Genomic DNA, 22,917 nt, shown 5'->3' with positions numbered 1-22,917 from the left:
AAAGTTGGGAAGAATTTATGCAAAAGATGAAATGGATGGTGCTGGCAGTAAAATAATGCTGTATGGAATTATACAAAGTAATAGGAAGGAGAGAGTTTTTACAAAGCTGATGAAAGAGGAATGTGGAGAGTTGATAACACATCCAGAAGGAATTAAGATGGAAAGAAATTTTGCAGAGGAGACGGTTGTAATATGGTGTGATGGCTCGACAGTAGAAGATGATATAACAATGTTAGAGGTGGAATGAGCCATCCGTAAAGTAAAAATGGGGAAGGCACCAGGGATGGATGAAATTAATGTGGAAATGATAGCGGCTGCTGGACCTCTTGAACTACAATGGGTGTGCAAATTACTGAAGCGCATTTGAAAACAGGAACGTGTGCCAGAAGACTTGGGAAAGGAAATAATAATACCAGTCTTTAAGAAGGGTACCAAAAATTGTGATAACTATGGAGGAATCACACTCTTATCACGAGTAGCAAAACTATTGGAAAGGATATTAAAGAGGAAAATGAGAAGAAAGAAAGAGAGTTGCAAGAAGAACAGTATGGCTTTAGAAGTGGAAGGTCTACAGTGGACCCAGTCTTCAGAATGAGGCAATTAATGGAAAAGAATTGGGAATAGAGGAAGGATATGGTCATGATATTCATAGATCTAACAGTCATATGATAGTGTTCCCAGGGAAAAGGTTTGGGAAACCATGGTCTAACAAAGTGTAGATATAGTGCAAGCATTGTAAAACAACTGCATCAGCAGCTTACAGATTCCAGTTGGAAAGATGGAATGGTTTATAATTAAACTGGAGTAAGACAGGGGAGTGTGCTGTCACCTTGTTTGTTTCAAATGGTTATTAATGGAATTGTATACGAGACAAAAGAAGCATATGGGAATAGGGAGATAAAGTTATTACCATTTGCAGACTATTTTATAGTCTTGGGAATGAGCAGCAAAGAAGTACAAGAACAAGTTGATGTACTGAAAGAGAAAATTGAAAATTATGGTATGAAAATTAGTACAGAGAAAATCAAGACCATAGTGATATCAAGAGGAGAAGACAAGGAAAAAGCAATTTGAAAATTGGTGGTCAAAGCCTTAATTGTTGACATTGTTAAATACCAAGGGGGTGAATTAATACCGAATACAAGGCTGCACGTGGAGATGTGCAAGAGGGTGCAACAGGGCAATGCATTCTACCAGAGGGTAAGAAACCTGGTATGGAAGAAGGAAATACCAAGGAAGTGTAAGGAGATACTGTACAGAATGTATTACGCACTCATATTGACTTACGCTGCTGAGACTTGGACAATGACAGGTAGGGAGGAGAGTAGAATTCAGGCCAGCAAAATAGAATACCTAAGTAGTATGATAGGAAAGACAAAGAAAGATTGAGAAACAAAGATGTGACAAAGAAGGTTGAAATGGAAAACCAAAATTAGAGTATTGATGGGAGTAAACTAAGATAGTTTGGACATGTAAAGAGGATGGAGGAGAAAAGAATACCAAAACAGATGATGGAGATGAAGTTTGGAGGGAAAGAGAGTGGGAGGGAGATCTGGAACAAAGTGGCTAGATTCGATGAAGAGGAATGCAAGAAGAAGAAAACTGGAGTGGGAAAAATGACGGATGAGGAATGGTAGAAGGAGCGAAGAAGGCATGGAAGTGCCATAAATGCCCTGACCTGGCAGGAGCTGGATACGGAGAAAGGTGTGGTGATGAATATTACACTGACTGAGCAAATGTCATGGGATAGCGGAGCACTGATGCGCAGGTGTGTTGTCTACGCACCGCACGCCCCCTGTGCTAGCGGCAGTTGTATAGGAGACCTTGTGAGCAGTGGCTGTGCATGTGGCAGGTGTAACGTGGAACATTGTCGTGAGCTGACACCGTTCGAACAGAGTATGGTGGTCGGTGTCTGACGGATGGGAAATGCCATTTCGGAAGTGGTGCGGGAATTCTGCTTCACACGATCAACCGTGTCCAGGGTGTATTGTGTATGGTTGAATGCAGGTGTCACCATCCACAACAGACGAACTACCGGCTGTCTAGCCACCCTCGATGACAGTGACCGGCGACATCCGAGACGGATTGTCAATAGTGACAGACGGGCAACCATGCAATAAATCACGGCTCAATTCACCATAGGCCGTGCTAGACACGTCTCCCAGTGGACAATCCGTAGGAACATGGGTTCTATGGGATATGGGAGCCGGTGCTGCACACGGGTGCCACTGTTAACCCGATGTCATCGGGCACAATGACGCGCATTTGTCGCCAGTCACGAGGGATGGACACTGGAACAATGGCGTAATGTGATATGGTCGGACAAATCACTATTTCAACTGCACCCTGCCGATGGGAGGCACCGTGTATAGCGCATACCCGATGAAGTGATGGATCCCGCCTGCCTCGAAGGTGTGGTTCAGGGCGCTGGTGTGTCTGTTGTGGGCTGGGGTGCATTTTCCTGGTATGGAATGGGCCCCCTAGTTGTTCTGGAAGAGACTTTGAATGGTACACGGTATGTTGAGCTGCTCGGAGACCATCTCCATCCATTTTTGGCCTTCCAGCGCCCAGACGGTTCTGCAGTGTTTCAAGATGATAACGCACCGCCACATCGCTCCCACGTCGCCCGGGAATGGTTCCAGGAACATGCAGCGGAGGTCCAACGACTGCCATGGCCACCCAGGAGCCCCGATATGAACCCTATCGAGCATATCTGGGATGTCCTGGAACGCAGGCTCCGTGCCGTGGATCCTGCACCCATGAACAGACCAGGATTGGCGGCCGCTCTGCAAATGATTTGGTGTCAGCTGCATCCAGAGGACTACCAAGGACTTGTCAACTCACTTCCATGGCGTCTCACTGCAGTTCGCAGGGCCAGAGGAGGCCCCACACGCTATTTGCTAAGTCAGTGTAGTTACATGTTTACAAAATCAAAACAAAGCAGACAAATGACAATAGTAGATGACAGTTTAGAGCACTTCAATCAAAATATTTTAAATGAACTTAACCAAAGTACATAATAGGTGGAAAATTACAGAAATTGAAATGTTAATAAACACGAGATACTTTTAAAAAAACTTCAAAATAAGAAAATAAAATGTAAATGGGCAAAATTGGTGAAAGCGGGAATGTAGAGGAAACTCGGACACACAAATTTTAAATCATGGACAGTTACATTAAATGAGAAAATGCCAAAACACAAGAATGAATTAAATAAAATCAAACACAATAGATTTAGCGCTTTCAAAGAGAGACCGGGGACACAAGACGAGACGGACCCAAAATGCGTCCGCCCGCTGAAGTGATCCGAATTCAGAGACGTAGACAGAAGACTTCGCTCTCACGAGGAGCCCGAAACAGGAAATCATGCGATCACAAGTAGCTAATTGGAACACCGAATTTCCCTAGATTCCCGTTTTCGCCAATTGGAAACATCGTTATTCCGACCAATAAAAATACACTTCCTTGTATGGGCAAGTTCAAAACTCCTGATGTAATTAGAATTACATCACCTATTTCCTCCACGTGCCAGTACATACTGCCCCAAAAGGTATGTACTGCATACATTTTACCAAAAACACAATATTACAAAATTTCTTATAGTTATTAGTTCATATTTCCTAACATATAATTTTCTTAGAGTTGCATTTAAAAAAATTCTTCTTCAAAGTCCATTTTCTTCATAGGCCTAAATATTGATAATTTTAAATATTACACACAATTGATCATCTTTCTGGAATGCATAAGAAAGATACCTACAATAATTTTAAAACCCAAAATAAAATTCCGCTGTCCTCTTTTTATGACGCACGGGTCACATGTTTTATTTTATTATTATTTTTTATTTATTTATTTTGCATGTATAAATATATGTAGGTGTATCTTATCAAATATTGAAATATATTCTATTCTATGTCTCCCGTGATAATGACTTCCACATCAGTTATCTTCTTTTCTGGTTTATCCGGGAATTATTCAATATCCCCTTTGTTCCTTGTCTGTGGTGCATACACTTGTATGAAGTCCTTAACTTCATTCCTCATTCTCAGTCTGATTTTCCTGTTGATGATGTAGCCTACTCTACTGTATCCATATATTCTTCCAGCTGTTTTGAAATTATCAGGCCCACTTCATTTTTTGCCTCTCTGCCACCACTCCAGTATAGTGGACATCATATCCTCGTTATCTTCTTTCCTATCCCCTTTCATTTAACTTTGTTTGGCCCCATAATTTCTATACCTTCTTCCTCCATAAAAATCCATCACTACTTCTGCTTTTCCTGTCAGGATTATAAGGTTGATTATGCCCACCTTCATGGTGTTCGCTACTGGTCGCCCATATGTCACAGTTCCCCCAGTGCCCAAAGAACTGCAAGTTGCTTGCAGCAGGGTACACTCTAACTTTTTCCAAGGCAAGTTCTGAAGTACCATATTATATAGGCTATTGTTACAATTGGGTTGCCACTTCCAGAGGCATTTTCTACCTACTGCCAGGTGTAACGTTAGGCCACTTCTCCGGAATACAGACGCCTTTTGCAACTGCTTCACTAAAGTACAGACATTGCTGATAGGAGAATATTCTTCCATTTTATCTGCCATTGGGACTGGGCTCTTTTTCTGCCATCTAAACCGTTGACCATTTTCTCCTTCCTGGTGAATTTATGTGTAATTTCCTACACAAAGGCTTCACGTGGCCTCCAAAGGGAGGACTCCTCCGCCCATAGCCGTTGGCCCCCCTCCTTTGAGTGTCAAGTTTGGTTATGGCCGCTTGACCCTCAGCCAGACAGTTGCAGGTACTGTCCTGTATGGTAGCAGGATGATTCTGAACTGAATATTTTGTTATATTTGGGCAGTTTTGTTCAACTTGTGGTGTTGTTTTTACAAGGTACACGTTACCTGTGTCGAGTTTCAAACACAGGATTTCCAGGTGGTCATCATCAATCATCATCATCAATGTTCCACTCCTGTCGCCTGGGTGTGGTTAACCAGCCTCCTCCACTCCTTTGTCCTTCCACTTTTCCTGCTCCATTACTTCTGCCACATCCAATACAGCTTCTCTAATTCCTTCCAAATCTGATCCATTCACCTTCTTGGTTTTCCAACTGGTCTCCTTCCCCTTAACTTCTCTTTCCAATTCCCTTCTTGGTACCCGTTCCTTTCCCATTCTTTTTGCATGTCCGAACCATCTGTCTTGCTTTCTGTGTCTTTTGTACTAATGGTTCTATATTTAGCTCTTCTCTGATTTTAATATTTTGAATTCTATCTCTTCTTGTCTTTTTAACCGATGTTGTTAAAAATTTCATTTCTACTGCTTGGATCTTACTATCTTCTCTGTTATTAGTTACCAATGTTTCTAGTCCGTATGTTACAATTGGTATGAAATACTGTTTATATAATGTTAATTTCGTTCTCTTGGGTACTTTGTCATCCCATAAACGCTCTTTGACTTGATGATAAAATGTTGTAGCTTTACTTAGTCTGTTATTAATTTCAGGGTTGATTTCATTACTTCCATTAATAATGCTACCCAGATATGTAAACTGTTCTACATTCTCTATCCGTTTTCCGTCTATGTTCACTTGGCTTCTCTTTTTCTCTTTTCCACAGTGCATGACTACAGTTTTCTTTTTACTAATTACCATTCCAAACTTCTTCAGATTTTCATTCCAAATGTCCAGTCTCTTTTGTACTTACTTTTCTTCCTTTCCCCAAAGACCACATCATCTGCAAATACCAAAGCATTCACTTCATCACTACTGATACTCTGTTTTACATGTTTTATGATTTCATCCATCAATATAATAAACAATAATGGTGACAGTGCACTTCCTTGCTTGAGACCTTTTTTTGTATAAAATGTTTGTCACCACTCCCCATTTGTACACTGCTTTTACTCTCATGATACAACATTTTTATCTTGTTAATTTTGTTAATTAATGATTTGGGTACATTTCTTTTCAGTAGGCATACCCATACATGTTTTCTCTTACCTGTATCATAAGCTTATTCCAAATCCGAAAATATGAAGATGATTTCCTTGTTCCTTTCCAGATGTTCCATTATTGTTCGCACTGTAAATATCAATTTCTTATAATTTTGTTAATTACCATCTATTCAATACAATAAAACGTAATAAAAACTTACATATTTATTAAGTTGTTGATATGGTACATGTTTCGCTCCTTTTTTGTGAGCATCATCAGCCAATTATTATTTACTTAAGGTTATATAAGATCATGAATCTATTCTACTGGATTAAGATTATGCTTGTAAACCTGATTGACAAATCTTATAATATTTTACAAGTCATATAACAGTAAAATTATGTCTTTAAGTTAAAACATATTTGTCTAAAATTTATCTAAGTCTAACATTTTTATTGACGAAACTCATCTGGTGAACATCCTTTAAAATTATTTTAGAAAACCTTTAGAGATCTGGCTAATTGTATTGATTCATTGTTGCTTGACTTGTATGATTGTCATTGAAACTTTGTTAACTATATTAACAATTTTCTGCAGTTGATAATAGCCTATGTTATGAACATTTAACTTGTTCTCGATGTTGCTGGAGTAACATTTGTACAAAATGTATTGGCATTAATTTTATGTTGTCAATACGAGAATATTGTTCATGAAAAAACTTGTTGGTGAATAAACACTTTCTAATGTGATGTAGAATTTGAATTGTCTGATATGTTCCAAATTGGGCTTGTTGGTATATTTTTCTTTCTGCTGTGTAATTGTCTAGTGTTACTCCTAGCCTCTTGAGAACTACTTGTTGTTCTGTTTGCACTCCTTGTATTATAATGATTGGCTGATGATGCTCACGAAAAAGGAGCGGAACATGTACCATATCAACAACTTAATAAATATGTATGTTTTTATTGTATTGAATAGGTGGTAATTAACAAAATTATAAGAATTTGTATCACAAGTAGATCTTCAATAGGACAAAAAATGAAATTTATAACCTGCACTGTAAATATCAAGTCTATTGTTGATCTATTCTGTCTAAAGCCATATTGTTCTTCCTCTAACTGTGTTTCTATTATATCCCTTGGTTTTTGTCTGAATTTCTCCATTTTTAGCCCATATTCTGATAGGGTTATACCTCTATAGTTTTCACATCTTCCCATTTCCTTTCTTGAACGATGGTACAATGCTTCCTTTCATTCTTCCATATGGCATTGAGGGCTCGGTATAGCCACTGCAGTCCAATGCTTCCTGCTGCCGTAATCATATCAGCATTGAATTAGTCTTTTCCACTTGCTTTACCTTTGGTCATTGCTTTCACTGCCCTTTCAAGTTTCAACCATGTTACTGGGTTCTCTTCTTTTTCTCCATCTATCATTTCCATTTTCTTATCTCATTCTTCATCTGAGCAGTCATCCTCATTATAAAGTTTTTCAAAATACTTTGCCATCACCTTCTGAAGACCCTTTTCATCATGTACTATCGATCCATCTTCTCTCTCTAATGCCTTGATTTTTTCTTGATTTATTCTTTTCGATTTTATTACTCTGTATAATAGTTTCTGATTTCCTCGACTATCTTGCTCAATTTTGTTGGCAAACTCTCCCCAGCATTTCTCCTTTTCTTCCTTGATACTCCTCTTTACTTGTAGTTTCGATGTTTTCTGGACTCCTTGTTGGAGTGGCCCCATCACTTGTTGGCAGCAGCTCTAAAATGCCTTTGGGCGTAGCTAACCCATTGTAATAACAGCCTAAAAATGAGCGCATATATGGTGCAACCTCAGAAAATGCTAGGACGTCCCCTACAGGCGATGCGCAGTTCTTCAGATACTAGGGGAGCTGTGAGAGGTGAGCGACCAATATCACAATATATCTGAATTAGGGTAGTCATCATCCTAACACTAACATACAAGACCGAAGTGCTGATGGAGTTCATGGAGGTCATAGTCTTGGTCATAGTGAAAGTAAATGTAAGAGAAGAGAGGAAATAAAAGTGGAGGAAGGTTACTTGCTGTTTTACAGTGGAGGACAGGATGCAGTAAACAAATTAGGAATGATCATTAGAAAGTATATGCTGGAATATGTGGAAGAAGCGAAGAAAATAATGACAGAATTATCGTAGCAAAGATAGAGACAGGAACATGAGATCTATTCTAAGTATGTGCTCCACAAACTGGAAATAAAGAAGAGAATAGAGAACACTTCTTTGAAGTGGAGAAATATATAGAAGAAAAGGAAGTAATTATAATTAGAGAAACACGACTAAGGGATTGGACTTCAGCTATCATCCACCCGCTGCACAAGAAAGGAGACAAGTTAGACCCTAACAACTATAGAGGGGTCTCTCTCCTATCAGTGACGTACAAAATCTTCTCCAAAGCATTGCTTAAAAGAGTGGAGGCACAATTAGATTCCTGCATAGGAAAGTACCGAGCTGGATTTAGGAAGTCAAGATCATGCACAGAGCAGATTCTGAACCTCAAAACTATCTTTACCTACAAAAACGTCAGCACCTCACCCTATATAGCAATTTTCGTTGACTTCCAGAAGGCTTACAACTCGGTAGACAGACAGTCCCTCTTTGAGACGTTGACTGAAATGGGACTGGATAAGATGACTTTGAATCTTGTGAAGGCTACTCTGACAAACACCATGTCCAAAGTCAAATTCAGAGGGGTATTATCAAAAAGCTTAGAGATCAAAACAGGTGTTAGACAGGGAGATGGTTTGTCCCCTATCCTGTTTAAATGTCTGCTGGAGAAGGTCATTCGGGAATGGACGAAAACACTAGCTGACAACTCTGGATTAAAAATCGGCTACAAAAAAGACAAATTAACAGTTACTTGCTTAGCCTTTGCAGATGACCTCACCCTCTTAGCTTCAAGTATGGAAGAAGCTACGTTCCAGCTATCCTCCCTAGAACACATAGCAGCTAAAGCAGGGCTAAAGATCGCTGTCAATAAAACAGAATTTCTGACAAACATAAGAGAAGCACCCAACTTCATTTCTTTGGGGGACAAAATAATACACAAGGCCAACTCATTCAAATATTTTGGAGAGTGGATAACCCCAAATGTTAATGAGGATCTTGCAATGGAGAGTAGATGCACTAAATTAGAAAGAGCTTATCATCTTTGTAAGAACATATACAAGTCTAAATCCCTCTCCTTGAATCTTAAACTTAGACACTACAACACCGTAGTAAGACCATCTGTACTGTACGCCTCAGAATGCCTAAACATGACCCGGAAAGGACAACTCAGAAAACTAGAACTGAAAGAGCGAAAGATCCTCAGAAGGATTATGGGTCCCATTAAAGAAGGAGATGGCTACAGAATCAGGCACAACAAGGAACTGTACAGTAAAATAGAGAGCATTACAACAGCTATGAGGAAGAGAAGACTAATCTTCTATGGTCATGTAGTCAGGATGGACAGCCAGAGACTCACTTCAAGAATCTTCAACACTGTATCTAGAGGGAAAGCAACAAATGCCAAATGGATGAATTTAGTACGGAAAGACCTACAATACCTAAACATTGATCACATTGACATTTACAACCGAGATAAATTCAGAAAGTTAGTCAAGACATCTGACTCTCTCCAGTCACTAACAACTAAATCACTGCGTCCAGGAGTAGGAGTGAAATGGACTCAAGAAAGAAAAGACATCCATAGCGCTAGAATGAAAGAATACTGGGCTAAGAGGAAGAAAAGAGCTCACCAGAGTTAAGAACCACGTGGTCCATCGTAGGCCTAAACAAAGAAGAAGAAGAAGAATTTGAGATCTGAATACACAAGTGGGAAGAGAGAGACTGGGAAGAGATGAGGATGATGCTTGTTGTTTAAAGGGGCTTAACATCTAGGTGATTGGCCCTAAAGGGAAGATATTTTGGGGCCATGTGGATATGGCAACAAAGAATCAAGGAGGAGATACGTTAATGGACTTTTGCCAGAGGAACCAACTTTTAACATGAAGAACATGGTCCAGGAAGAAAAATTGCCAGAAGATGACCAGGTATCTATGGAGAGACAGAAGAATGAAGATGATTATTGATTGATTAGATTGATAAGATCTTATGGATGTTTCAGCTATGCGTGAGGAAGCCTTTGGGGGTGGCAGTAGAGCAGTGATATAGCAAAGTTGAAAGTAGGCAAGGTCACAAAACTACAAGATAAAAGAGAAAGAAAGATTAGGATCTGGAGATTGAAGGAAAAGATGGTTTGGTTCAGGAAGATTTTAGGACAGAATTACAAAAACTGATACCAAGGACAGAGATTAGCCATGCTGAACAGGAATGGAATAATTTTAAGAGTTTATTTCTAAGGTGTGCAGAGAAATCCTGCCATAGCCATATACAGTATTGTACCAAAATTGTGTGTGCATATGTGCAGAAATTGTGACAGCAGCTACAGTATCCTTGCGGTGGGCAACTGTCTTCCCCCTTTACTAGTACGTGTCACTCACAATGACTACTATTCTGAGGGCTTAATAAAGGCCTTTCTGCTTCCTTCACAATCCTAGCTTTTTTTCTATCCCACCATCGGCGAGACACTTATCTGACCGGGCGAGTAGGCCGTGCGTGTAGAGGCGCGCGGCTGTGAGCTTGCATCCGGGAGATAGTAGGTTCGAATCCCACTATCGGCAGCCCTGAAGATGGTTTTCCGTGGTTTCCCATTTTCACACCAGGCAAATGCTGGGGCTGAACCTTAATTAAGGCCACGGCCGCTTCCTTCCAACTCCTAGGCCTTTCCTATCCCATCGTTGCCATAAGACCTAACTGTGTCGGTGCGACGTAAAGCCCCTAGCAAAAAAAAAAAAAAAAAAGAAACACTTATCTGAGTTAGTGCAGTGTTAAACCACTAGTAGAAAGAAAACAAATCAAAGTTTACAAAATTCATTTTCAGTACGAGTTTTGCACTTAACATGCCTGAAGCACCAGCTGTTAAGAGTAATAGGCTATATTAACAAAGTTCTGCCAACAACTGCATACTGTTGCAGAATTATGAACTGTTAAGCATGATAACCAACAGATTCTCAACTATCATCTTTTTATATTGCATTATTTGTATGCTCATCTTTCTTCCCATTTTTAAAACCACCCATTAATTCTTTATATGTCCGGCTCCATGGCTGAATGGTTAGCATGCTAGCCTTTAGTCACAGGGGTCCCGGGTTCGGTTCCCGGCAGGGTCGGGAATTTAACCATCATTGGTTAATTTCGCTGGCACGGGGGCTGGGTGTATGTGTCGTCTTCATCATCATTTCATCCTCATTGCAATGCGCAGGTTGCCTACGGGAGTCAAACCAAAAGACCTGCACCTGGTGAGCCGAACTTGTCCTCGGACACTCCCAGCACTAAAAGCCATACGCCATTTAATTTCGATTCTTTATATTGAAATATCTTTTTAGTTTGTTTTTGACCAAAAATGCACCCTGTTTTAAAGATCCCAGTGCTCTTCAAATATTCAGGAAATTAAATCTTGTGGGGGTTCTGAGATCTTAAGAGCTGCCTTAGTCATTATGTAATCTTCCAAGCAATGTTCACTCTCAACTCAACATTAAAAGTTTATAGAAATAATTTCATTAGGGTTTACTTTCTGAAGTGTTGTATTTATTAATGTAATTTAAATAAGTAAGAATGTTTAAAATCTATACATTAGTAAATCCATTCCTAAACATACTGTAAATAGTTGTAAATAATTAATCGTATGCAATTAATATTCAAATACATTTCTCTGGGTTTGTGGATTACTTGCAGTATTATCCCTCAATGATTATATTATTTAGTAGGACTGATAACTACATTGTTTTGAGTCTTAAAACAGCAATCGCCACCACTATCCTCTAATGCATGCCTTCCATTTCAGTTTCATGTTTGCATATACACACCCGTCAACCTTACTAATTTTGTCTTCTGTCTAATTAGTTGCTGTACATTATTGTAATTAATTAGCTGCCAAAATTAATTTGAACAAGTATGTAATGTTGACTGACAGTGAAGCCCATCTTGTTATGCCATACTAGGCAGAGAAAGTGAAATGCTCTCTATAAGGCAAGAAATACTGGTAATCTATATCTGCATGACAAAAACATTGTAAATAGGAGGTGATATGCAAATCACTCGCCTGCTCTTGGCAGAAAGGGACCTACACCTTATAGTTATGGTTGTACTCGCGTGGTTCAATAGCTGATGTGGGCCCCTGTAGCATTCAGACGGACAGTCACTCGATGATGCATGGTGCCATAAATGTGCTGCATGTCATCTTGTGGTGGATTTATCCATTCCTTCTCCAACTGCATACAGAGTTTGGCACAGGTGATGCAATTTGCACATACCGTCCTACCTGGTCTCATGCTCTATTGGCGATAGATATGGTGACATCACAGGCCAAGATAGGGTTCCAGTACCCTGTAAAGTCTGTCAGACCATGGCTGTCGTATGTGATCAAGCGTTGTCGTGGTACAGAAATGGCAGAAATTGGGACTGGGGGATCTTGTGGACATATCGATGGGGTGTCTGTAAACACTTTACAAACACCAGGTAGGTTCTGGATTCATAACTTACGGCTGTCCACACCAAAACTCCAGCTGTAGGGCCCCTGTGTTCCACAGTATGTTCTGGATGGTTCTGCTGACTTTTGGAGCACAAAGTTCTTGTGGGTCCATTCTTACAATCTACACCGAAGTGTGACTCATCGAACAAGGCAATCCAATGTCATTCCTGCCTCTTGTTCTCGGCACCTCACAAGACGTGTTTGACGATGTATCGGTGTCTAAGGCAATCTGCACGGAGAACACTGTAGTTCACATTCATTCAGTCCCCTCTGGATAGTACTCTGGAATGCAAGTGCTGCTAGAAGTGGCCTCGGAAGATCACACGATCTGTATGAATATTGTGCTTGGAACTGTTGTGGCTTGTCACTTGATGTGCTAGTCTTCACGATCTGTGATGGGACGATGCTTGCCTGAACCTTGCCTGCATGATGTACAACATTCATTTGTCCACAGTGCACTACATTGGGTTTATGGCCTACACAACAGCCTATATACAAAGCCAACCAGTTACCCTTACATAAGCACACTATACAGCCTCATTCAAAAGGTTATAGATGTTTATATTACTCTTGCAGCCATTGACTAGGCCTCCTGTACGGTCACACATACTCTATAGCAGTGTCATTTGTGCCCTTGCAGCTTGTGCAGCGGGGCAGGCTGAGTGGCTCAGACGGTTGAGGCACTGGCCCTCTGACCCCAACGTGGCAGTTTGATCGTGGCTCAGTCCAGTTGTATTTGAAGGTGCTCAGATATGATAGCCTCATGTCGGTAGATTTACTGGCGCATAAAAGAATTCCTGTGGGACAAAGGTCCGGCTTCTCTGCATCTCCGAAAACCGTCAAAAGTAGTTAGTGGGACATAAAAACAGTTATTATTATTATTAGCTTGTGCAGCGGTGTTGTTTTTCCTCTTACGTGACAAGTAGAGTCCTCTGTCATGTGCTCCTGTGATGTTATTCATACATCTCTAAGGTCACACACACATCTCTTTGGGATCTACGTTTGAGCAGCATTTTTATTCCCCCTGGTTTATTATTTTCTGGTTGTTTCTCTGTCCAGTAACATATTAACTATTAGTCCACGATAGATAAGAAAATTGAAAGTACGAAGATGAATACTGACTCAGTACGACATAATAAAGTTGTGCAGAATGTCCTTGCTTAGTCACCTGGTGGACCTACATCATACCTTGACTTGAGATGGTGTCACCTCTGCAGAGCTCTTACACAGATGTTTGAGTGTAGTTTTGTCTGTAAGCGTACTAAGTTTTCTTTGCTACATTTGTGTGTGACATGAATGTATTTCTACTGGGCGAGTTGGCCGTGCAGTTAGGGCCACGCAGCTGTGAGCTTGCATGCGGGAGATAGTGGGTTCGAACCCCTGTTGGCAGCCTTGAAGATGGTTTTCCATAGTTTCCCATTTTCACACCAGGCAAATGCTGGGGATGTACCTTAATTAAAGCCATGCCCACTTCCTTCCCACTCCTAGGCCTTTCGTCTCCCTTCTTCGCCATAAGACCTGTCTGTGTCAGTGCGACGGAAAGCAAATTGTAAAAAAAAAAATAATAATAATTTAAAAAATGTGTATTTTCATTGCTAATTGACACTTATTATTTAAAGCGCATATGCATTGTGAATATCCAAGTAAAATTCAAATTTATTGTTGCAGCCCAGTAATCACTCCGTTAGTTCCAGCTGCCATTCCCAACATTCCGTTCCACCTTCATTTTACTCGAGGTGGTGCAGATGGAGTTGAAGATCTTATCAATTACAAATTTTCAACACATGATGTTGTGTGCCTGATCTGTTGCTCTGTTGTTGGGGCATGGTATTTATTAAAAAAAGTAAGTATTATCACAGGAAAAGTACTTACTTATTTCAATTCTGTTATGCAAGTGGAATACTGTTCTGTTGGATTTTGATATGAACATGATGGAGAGTCCAAGATGGCCAGCATCCTTGAAAACAGAGTTACTTATGAACTATCCGGGAATTTGTGCATGCCTTGACATTCTTGGGAATGTGTAGGAGATCAGAGAAATCAGGAAGATAATATTAAGCCATTTTTTTTTCCATTTTTTGACATTTTTAAGAATATCTGAGGCGTTCAGAAGCCAAGCCGACTAACTCCATGAAACACAAATGTTCAGTACAAGCAGTTGAAGTTATTGATCTGTAAAATACTCAATTTATTTTTCAGCATATTTACAATACACTCATTTATATTCTGACAATTAAGGTTATGTATTCAGCACTTTATAAATATATAAAAACATTTCAATGTCTCTGTCCCCCCCTTAAGAAGCCACTTTCTATGGAGTTAGTCACATTGCCAACTGAAAGTTTTGACACAATATTCTGAGTGGTATGTATACAAGTCATTTTATTTAACAAATATGCACAAACAAAACCCTTTTACATGAACAATGAACTAGTATTATTGTAAGTCATTAAGTAGTACTTAAAATACACATAAAGAGTGCCTAAAATACAAATACGTTATTCGTTGCCTCTATTCTGCATACATGATGCAGTCGTCATCACTGACAGGTTCATCTCTTGCAGTCTTCAAGTTTTTATAGTAGTGATGATGAATAGGAGGTATAAACTTCAAGAGGTCCATTACATCCTTCTTTTTTGCCATGGAGATCAGTCTGGATGTGCTATAAAGAAGATCTTGTGGAACATTAGCTAGGCTTTCTAAAGGACGTCCGTTTCCATTTTTCCTGTGGATATTAATTTTTCCAAAAGGCATTTCTGTGAAGAAAGTAGTTTTAAATTTGATAGTGAATGGTTCAGCCTTCTCAATCCTGATCCATCTCGTCAGCCAGTTAACTGTTTCACCCTCGACACTTTGTTTCCTGTTGGTGATACTTTTCCAAGTTTTCCATTGAATACAAGTTTTCATGGTTCATTTCTGTGAGGATACATTTGTTTTCCTGCAGCCAAGAATATCATACCAGTCCCTTGGAGAATAAATGTGGCTACAAGTTTTTGCTCTTTTTTCAATAAAGGAAAAATCTGAATCATTTGGAAGGTAACTATGTCCTGGCACAAGGAACTTTAAGTCGATATTTTCAGTGTTACCGCCCTGCTTTTACAGGTACTTCATAAGAGCGAGAACAACTTTGATGTTGCGGTTTTGACCTCTGCATGAGTCAGAATACATGACAATATGTTTGGCATTCTTGCCATGGACAGTCAGATGTTTTGTTAGACAAGAGCTTATTTCTTGCGCACCTCTCGAACCCTCGGTTTCGGGCCATACATACATGTAAGCTTTGTTGTCATTAAAAGCATGAACACCGAAATTGTAGACATACATGTTACGTTTGTAATAAGATACAGATGTTGACAGTTTTGGGAAAGCTAAAGCCTTCTGTAGATCAAACGTTAACACACAGTAATCCATAGAGCACCTGCTCTGGTCTTCTTTTAAACATTCTCTGACCTTTTGCTCCTTTCTCAGATGCAGCTCCTTCTCAGTTTCTATGACCTTCCTTTCATCTTCATTATTTGTCAGTAAAAATCTATTTTGGAAACTGTCGCACACTTGGCATGTGTCTTTCATCGGCGGCTTAAAATGCAGATTGAAGTTAGTTGAAAATACATGGTAGTACATTTTTTCTTTAACACAAGTTTTTTTTGGTTTTCGCCACACCACAACACATATAAATCGTACATTTTCTTTATAGTAAGGTCGGGGTGCAAATATTTTCTATTAGGGCTGTGTGCTCTCGTGTAGTGGATGAAGTAAGCAGGAAATGAGTTTATGTGGTTTACAGCATCAGAAATGTCAACTTTATTTCCTGGGGTTGGCTTTTCCCTTCCATCTATCCTACAGCTTACGTCATCCTTAATGCTGCAGTTATGAATTCGTCCATCAGACACTTGAAAGGTTTGCCTTAAGTAGGTTTTACAAACCTGAATATCACTGTTCTTGATTCAAAGAAAAATTTGAAAAGTGTGGTTTCTTGGACGTCTAGACTGATCAGTAGGTCGACGTCGCATAATACTTTTTGATTTGATACACCCATTGAGAAATATGTTTTGCTCAGTCTGATTAGTTAAACTGTAAAATGAGTTAAAAAGGGTTTTCCTCTCATCTGTTGATATTTTGTCGTTGCACACTTACACTGTTTATCACTAAAGACTTTTGCGTTGACTGTCTTGCCAGATCTGGTTTTATACTCTTCACCAGAAAGTCTATTTTTCTTCTGAAGTGTCCTCTTCCAGTTATCAGGGTTTCTTGTACGTTTACGGCCTCTAATTGGCTCCGACCTAGGCCTAACCTCAACATCTGAAAGAGCCGAGTCACTGTGTGGCTCAATTAAAACATTATCATCATTCAGTTGGTGAACTTCATTAGAGCCTAAATTATTTAAACTGTCTCGTTTTTTACCTAATTGACATGAAGAATGATCAGAATTTACATCTAAATCTGAACCGGGTACAAAGTCTGGATCAGAGTCCGAGTTATTACAAGAAACATCACTTTCACTGCTGTGGTCATACATTGTAGGTGGTTTCTTGACTGAAATCAAAAAGAAAACATAATAAATAACACACACAAATACTGTAAAGCTGGAAAACACAAAACAGTAGCAAAATGGTCACCTTAAGTCAGTCAGTCAGTCATATTTCTTGCATCAGTTAAACGTCACCTGATGTGCACTGGTTCACCCGCCATGGAGCTGTGGAGTTAATCACTTTGGCCACTGAAACCACTGGTAAAATGTTCAGTTGCCAGAACAGTTAGCGCATTCTGGCGGTGAAATATTAAACTGTGGAGTTAGTTGTTTTGGCCACTGACAGATATTCAGTGATGCTACCCAACCATGTTATTACTTGCAATTGTGAAAATTTTGGAGTTAGTCGGCTTGGCTTCTGAACGCCTCATCTATACTACCGGAACAGGAATAGTTAAATTAATGAAGGCAAATTAAATATGTTAGGTTGTCTTCACGAAAGAAAAGAAAAAAGGCCAGGCCTTAAAACATAGTGCAGGAGGGGGGAAACTCAACACTAAGAAGGAAGATAGAAATGAAAGGATTTAATTAAAGAGAATATGATTCATATCTTTTATTAATAAATAGGTAGATGGGTAGATAGATATGCCATATATTTAGAGTCCGTACATACACAAAAAGAACTGATCATTTCTCAGGTTGTGTCTTTTAATTAGTCTTAGATATATAATATTACAAATTTTTGAAACTACAAAATATAAAATGGGTCATAAATACAAAATGGACATTTTTGTTAACAGATAGTGAAATGTGTGTCATGAAATTTGTTTTTTTTTCTGTGTATAATATATATTTTGATTTGTGCACAGATCTGATGTGCTTCCACACAGGTATTGAAAGACATCAACTGGCATTCAGGTCTAGCGAAGTACCCAGACTTAACATTAGATAACGGATCTTTTCTTCCATTTTCTTGTCTTAACCTATCACACCCACTCCTTTACCTCACAACAGCATCTGCTAGTCAATAATGACCACTACCATTCTTGTTCTGTTCTCCTCTGATGAAGGCTGCAGCCAAATATTTCCAACCCATGTTTTTTAAAAATGTTTGTGTGTTTGTATTCTCTATCCACGCATTCTTCTGTGGTAATCTATAACACAGTCAAAACTGAGAAGAAATGGCTTTCACTGTAACCAACTTACATGGCAAGTCGTTGCGCTCCATCGTATATAAATCTTGCGTAACAAACTATTAATTGTGTACCGGTTTTAAGTGAAGTATCACACAAAGGTAATTTACTTACAGAAAATAGAGACTCAAATTAGAAGAGCCACAAAAAATGCTTCCACACTGTAGGGTTCTTAAGCTTTCTAAAGGATTTTGTCATTTAAAGCTATTTTTTAAAAACATGAGTTTTTTATCATTAGTCATGCATGATATTTCAAAAACTAATTGCAAGATTCACACCAAGTTTAGCAAATCTCTCCAATTTTAACTTTTCTCAACTAGAAATGATTACATTTAATTTATTTTAAACCTGGTGAGTTTACAGACAAAATCCCAACGACTTTCTAATGAGTAATTTTTTTTTTTTTTTTTTTTTTTTGCGTGATTGTATTTATTAATCTCGTGGTCATTCACCTGTAAAATAAGCCTCTGTGTTCCAAGAGAGTGAAAAATTGACAGTTAATTCATCACTTATCATTTATCACTGATCTGCATTTAGGGATGTCATCCACAGTTTCCCTATCAGTTGTTTACCTGGTCGTTATCTTAAATGATTTCAAAGAACTTGGAAATTTATCGAATATCACCCTTGGTAAATTATTCCTTTTCCGGGGTTACCTGTGGAGCAGAAAGAGGTTAAAGAAGGTGCTGGGGTGAATGGGTCTAACTACAGTATCAAGAATTGATTTAAAACTTTAACAAAGGTTATATTTCTTTTAGGACCTCAAACTTAAATTTTTTTCGTAACTATGAAACATCAAGTACAATGATAAACTTGAAACAAGACAAGGAAAAATCCAAAATTAGTGAACTTTACAAATCCTGGGTTTCAAGCCCCTCGCTTTACAGTTTGAGCTCCCAGCTCAAATTTACAAAAGAGCACAAATGTATTCAAGGGCAGAAATCCCCTAATTCATGGAGCACTTGCTCCCAAAATACCATTTCTAGCCTTCTAGAGGCACTTATTAATCTTACAAAAACTTTGAAAAAGAGCTAACAGGCTTTCAGTTTTCCAAGCCTACTCAAGGCAATCACTGGCCTCTCAAGGCACAACTTACTATTTGAAAAATGATTTTATACAGGGGTATGGAAAAGAACAGGTTAAATAACTGGCCCAAACACAAAAGGAATAGAGGCATACACCGCGCTCCAAGACAATGAAAACCTAAAGGGCTCTAGGCCGATGAAACAGGGGCTATTCCCAAATTACTGAGGTAACTCGCATAGAAATTACTTTAACACATTACAGAAGGAAAAACAGTTACAAAACGTAGTCACCTCAAACCAAGATGAAGGGGAGCTCGAGAGGGTACGTCACTCTCTATCCCAGATTTACAGTTAAAGATTTTATGAAAGTTTACATTAGCCGGAAGAAAGTTACATTTTAGAAACGTAGGTTACATGGTTAAAGATTTGGACCTTTCCCTCGGATTAAACTGCGGAGTTAGCAAAAAAGAATAAATTTATGTGGCCATTACCTTGTAGATGTTCTAGCAGCCGTCAAAAGAGGCCGCCCGCCTCCTGCTTAACACACACACTCAGAAAGACGACGATCAATTGGCCAAGAAACGTGAAAAGCCACAGTTTATAAACCCTCAGGGAAGGTTCGAGATCATTCAAGACTAAACTAGCCACTCCCTCTGAATTTTATTGGTTGAGTTCAAAAGTAACACTCAGAATCGAACAAGAAGCCTGTGATAGGATGAAAATTAATTACAGAAAATTTTCATTGGCCAGATTCAAAACTGGCGGAAAGGAAAAGGAAATATTGCCAACCCAAAAATAAATGAACATCAGTAAGGTACAAAAACCTAGAAATACAAAACTTCTTTAAATTATAAGTTCTTTCAGTTTGCACCAGGGTGCATGATCGTAGTTTTCGGTAGTGTCATCTGTGGAAGAATGTCCAAACTTCTTGATGAATATCTAAACAAAACAAGGAGAAATTCACTCAGTTTAGGAAACTGCACAATAACAAAATTACATAATATTTCAGTGGTGACTTCTGATTAAAGTTCTAAGTTCCAGTTGTATTAGTTTCCACTTTAGTTCGATAGAGGGGTTCATTTAGGTGCTAATTTTGAATGCGCTGCGTTGAGGTGTACCTCCCGGTACAATTCCAATCCCTAATTCCTCTTCCTATAAACAGATATTTACCCCAATTTGTCCTCTTGAATTCTAAATCTATGTTCGTATGATGATCTTGCAGATGATTGATTAATTGATCTATCTTTCCTACTTTAAAAACTCCATTCAAGCTTATTTGTCTACCAATGTCATTCCATGCGCTCTCTCTGCCAACAGCTCAGAACATGCAGCTTGGCTGAGCTGCTCGTCTCCTTACCCCCTTGCCTCCCCAGCCCAATGTTTTTAAATATTTTTGTAACACTACTCTTTTGTTGGTAGCCGGGCTGATTGGCTCAGACAGTTGAGGCTCTCCCCTTCTGACACCAACTTGGCAGGTTCGATCCTGGATCAGTCCAGTGGTATTTGAAGGTGCTCAAATACGCCAGCCGCGTGTATGTAGCTTCACAATTAAGTATTTATTTATTTTCCACCTAGTCGATACAATGATTGCTTAAGGCAATTTTAAAGGTCAAAAGTGGTACATGTTTCGTATATTATCAACATCTTCAGTCACATAACACTGTTTAGATGAAAAATATATAAAATTGACAAAGTAATGCTTACTTTGTCAATTTTATATATTTGACTTCTATTGAAGTGCGATACGGACCATGAAACTGATTTTATGTATGTAGCTTTACAGGCACGTAAGAGAACTCCTGCGGGACTAAATTCTGGCACCTCGACATGTTCGAAAACCGTTTAAGTAGTGGGACGTAAAGTAAATAACATTATTATTATTGTTGTTGTTGCTGTTGGTAATCATGGAGAACAATTAGTGCTGCTTTCCTTTGGATCTTTTTCAGTTCTCGAATCAAGTATTTCTGGTGTGCGTCCCATACACCGAAACCATACTCTAATTGAGGTTTTACGAGTGACTTACATGCCATCTCCTTCACATCCTTACTGCAATCCCTAAATACTGTCATAACCACATGAAGAAATTTGAAACCTTCATTTACAGTCCTGTTATAAGGTTTACTCCAATGCATCCAACACCCAGGAGACTTTTCCTTGTGGTGAAATTTAAGCCTGATTTTGCACTCTGTTTACAGTCATACCCTTGTCTGCTGTCCATCTCACAGTATTGTTCAAGTCCTTTTGCAGTCTCTCACAATCGTGTATTATATGTTACCCTATACAGTATAAAATCTTCAGCGAACAGTATTTTCTGTGATTCCAGTTCTTTACTCATATCATTTATACAGTCAAATCTCTCTTCTGCAGACACTGTTGGTTCCGAGGAAAAATGTCCGTTATGAGAAGTGTCCGCTGAAACAAGTTTTGTAAAATATAATCAAACATTTTAACAGCAAAGAACATCCACCTTAAACATAAGTGTATATATCTCTATTTTGATTAATTTAATTCATTTGCTTAAATATTTCTGTGGGAGATATTAAGTGATTTTCAATACTTCACGAACATTACAGCTTTGTGAAGTAACCATTAAGCTTTATATGCATAAATTTAGCACGTTTTCTTAACTGCAATATTCTCAAAAAAGGGGAATGAGGTTTGCTAATTGGTTCCATCGTGTTATCACCGCACTCACAGTCCAGTGTGACACACAAATTCTTCATCTGTTTAAGTATATATTGTCCCTGCTTCACTGACTATTATTGTCACTTTTCGTTCCTGATTTGGGCCCTGTAGAATGAAAACATCATTTATTCAAAATGCTCTTGTACGACTAGTGAAGGCTGATGGCTGTAGCTAGAAATACAGTATATACAAAATGCGGTGAATTAAAGCTGAAAATCTAGGTTAAAGAATTAAAAACCGTTTATCATGAGAAGATAATGAAGACGATACATGCAAAACACAATTGCTGTGTAACTTGATAACCCAGACAGATTACTGTAAAATGCTTCCTGAAGTTGCGACTGCCAGTCGCCCTCAAGATACTCACAGCAATCCTCTTCATCAGCATCAATATCATACGTCAGTCTGGCTGTTGTAGCTAAATTCATTTTGTACCTCTATCTCTGCTTGTTCTTCAGCTGTAGAAATAGTGACGCTGCATTTTGCAAAGCATTTCCTGATTGTGGTTTCACAGATTTCATTCCAGGCTGCCCTTGTCCACGAAACTGCACCACCAACGTTCATCATCTTCGAATCGAAAACTAAACTGAATGTGCTTCACCCATGTGTGACACTAACGGCCGTAAAACCCTCTTTAGATAGCCTAATTTGAATGTTTGAATGATTACTTGATCCAATGGCTGAAGATGAGAAGTGGTATTGGTCAAAAGGAACAAGGGTTTTACATTTGAAAGCTGTATTTCTGGATGACACATATCATTATCTAACATCAAGATTACGTTACGGTTCCTGGCCTTCATTTTGGAGCAGTTCAAGGCTAGGAGCCAATTCTTGAATACTGCTTGTTGTATGTATGCTAACTTACACCTAACCCTGGTAAAATCTTCAGTTATTATGTTTAATACATTTTAATTATCTTTTATTAAATGTTTAGTACCTTTTAAATATGATTTCCCTGTAAATATGTATTGTAAATTTGTATAACCGCAAAATCTGTTCATTCAAAAACTGTAGAC

General features: G+C 38.8%; 1 protein-coding gene across 1 annotated transcript in view; it reads left to right on the top strand.

Annotated features, from left to right (window-relative positions):
* The window catches only part of LOC136864042 (minor histocompatibility antigen H13), a 129,125-nt gene that overhangs the window by 40,970 nt on the left and 65,238 nt on the right, over window positions 1-22,917 (top strand). The window contains exon 4 of the mRNA XM_067140565.2: window positions 14,199-14,373. Within this exon, the coding sequence (XP_066996666.1) occupies window positions 14,199-14,373 (175 nt within the window). The remainder of the gene's footprint in view (window positions 1-14,198; window positions 14,374-22,917) is intronic.

The sequence above is a fragment of the Anabrus simplex genome, chromosome 2, assembly GCF_040414725.1.
Source record: "Anabrus simplex isolate iqAnaSimp1 chromosome 2, ASM4041472v1, whole genome shotgun sequence".
In the NCBI taxonomy this organism is placed as follows: Eukaryota; Metazoa; Arthropoda; class Insecta; order Orthoptera; family Tettigoniidae; genus Anabrus; species Anabrus simplex.
The sequence above is the reverse complement of the archived record's forward strand: the minus strand, read 5'-3'. Positions and strand labels throughout refer to the sequence as shown.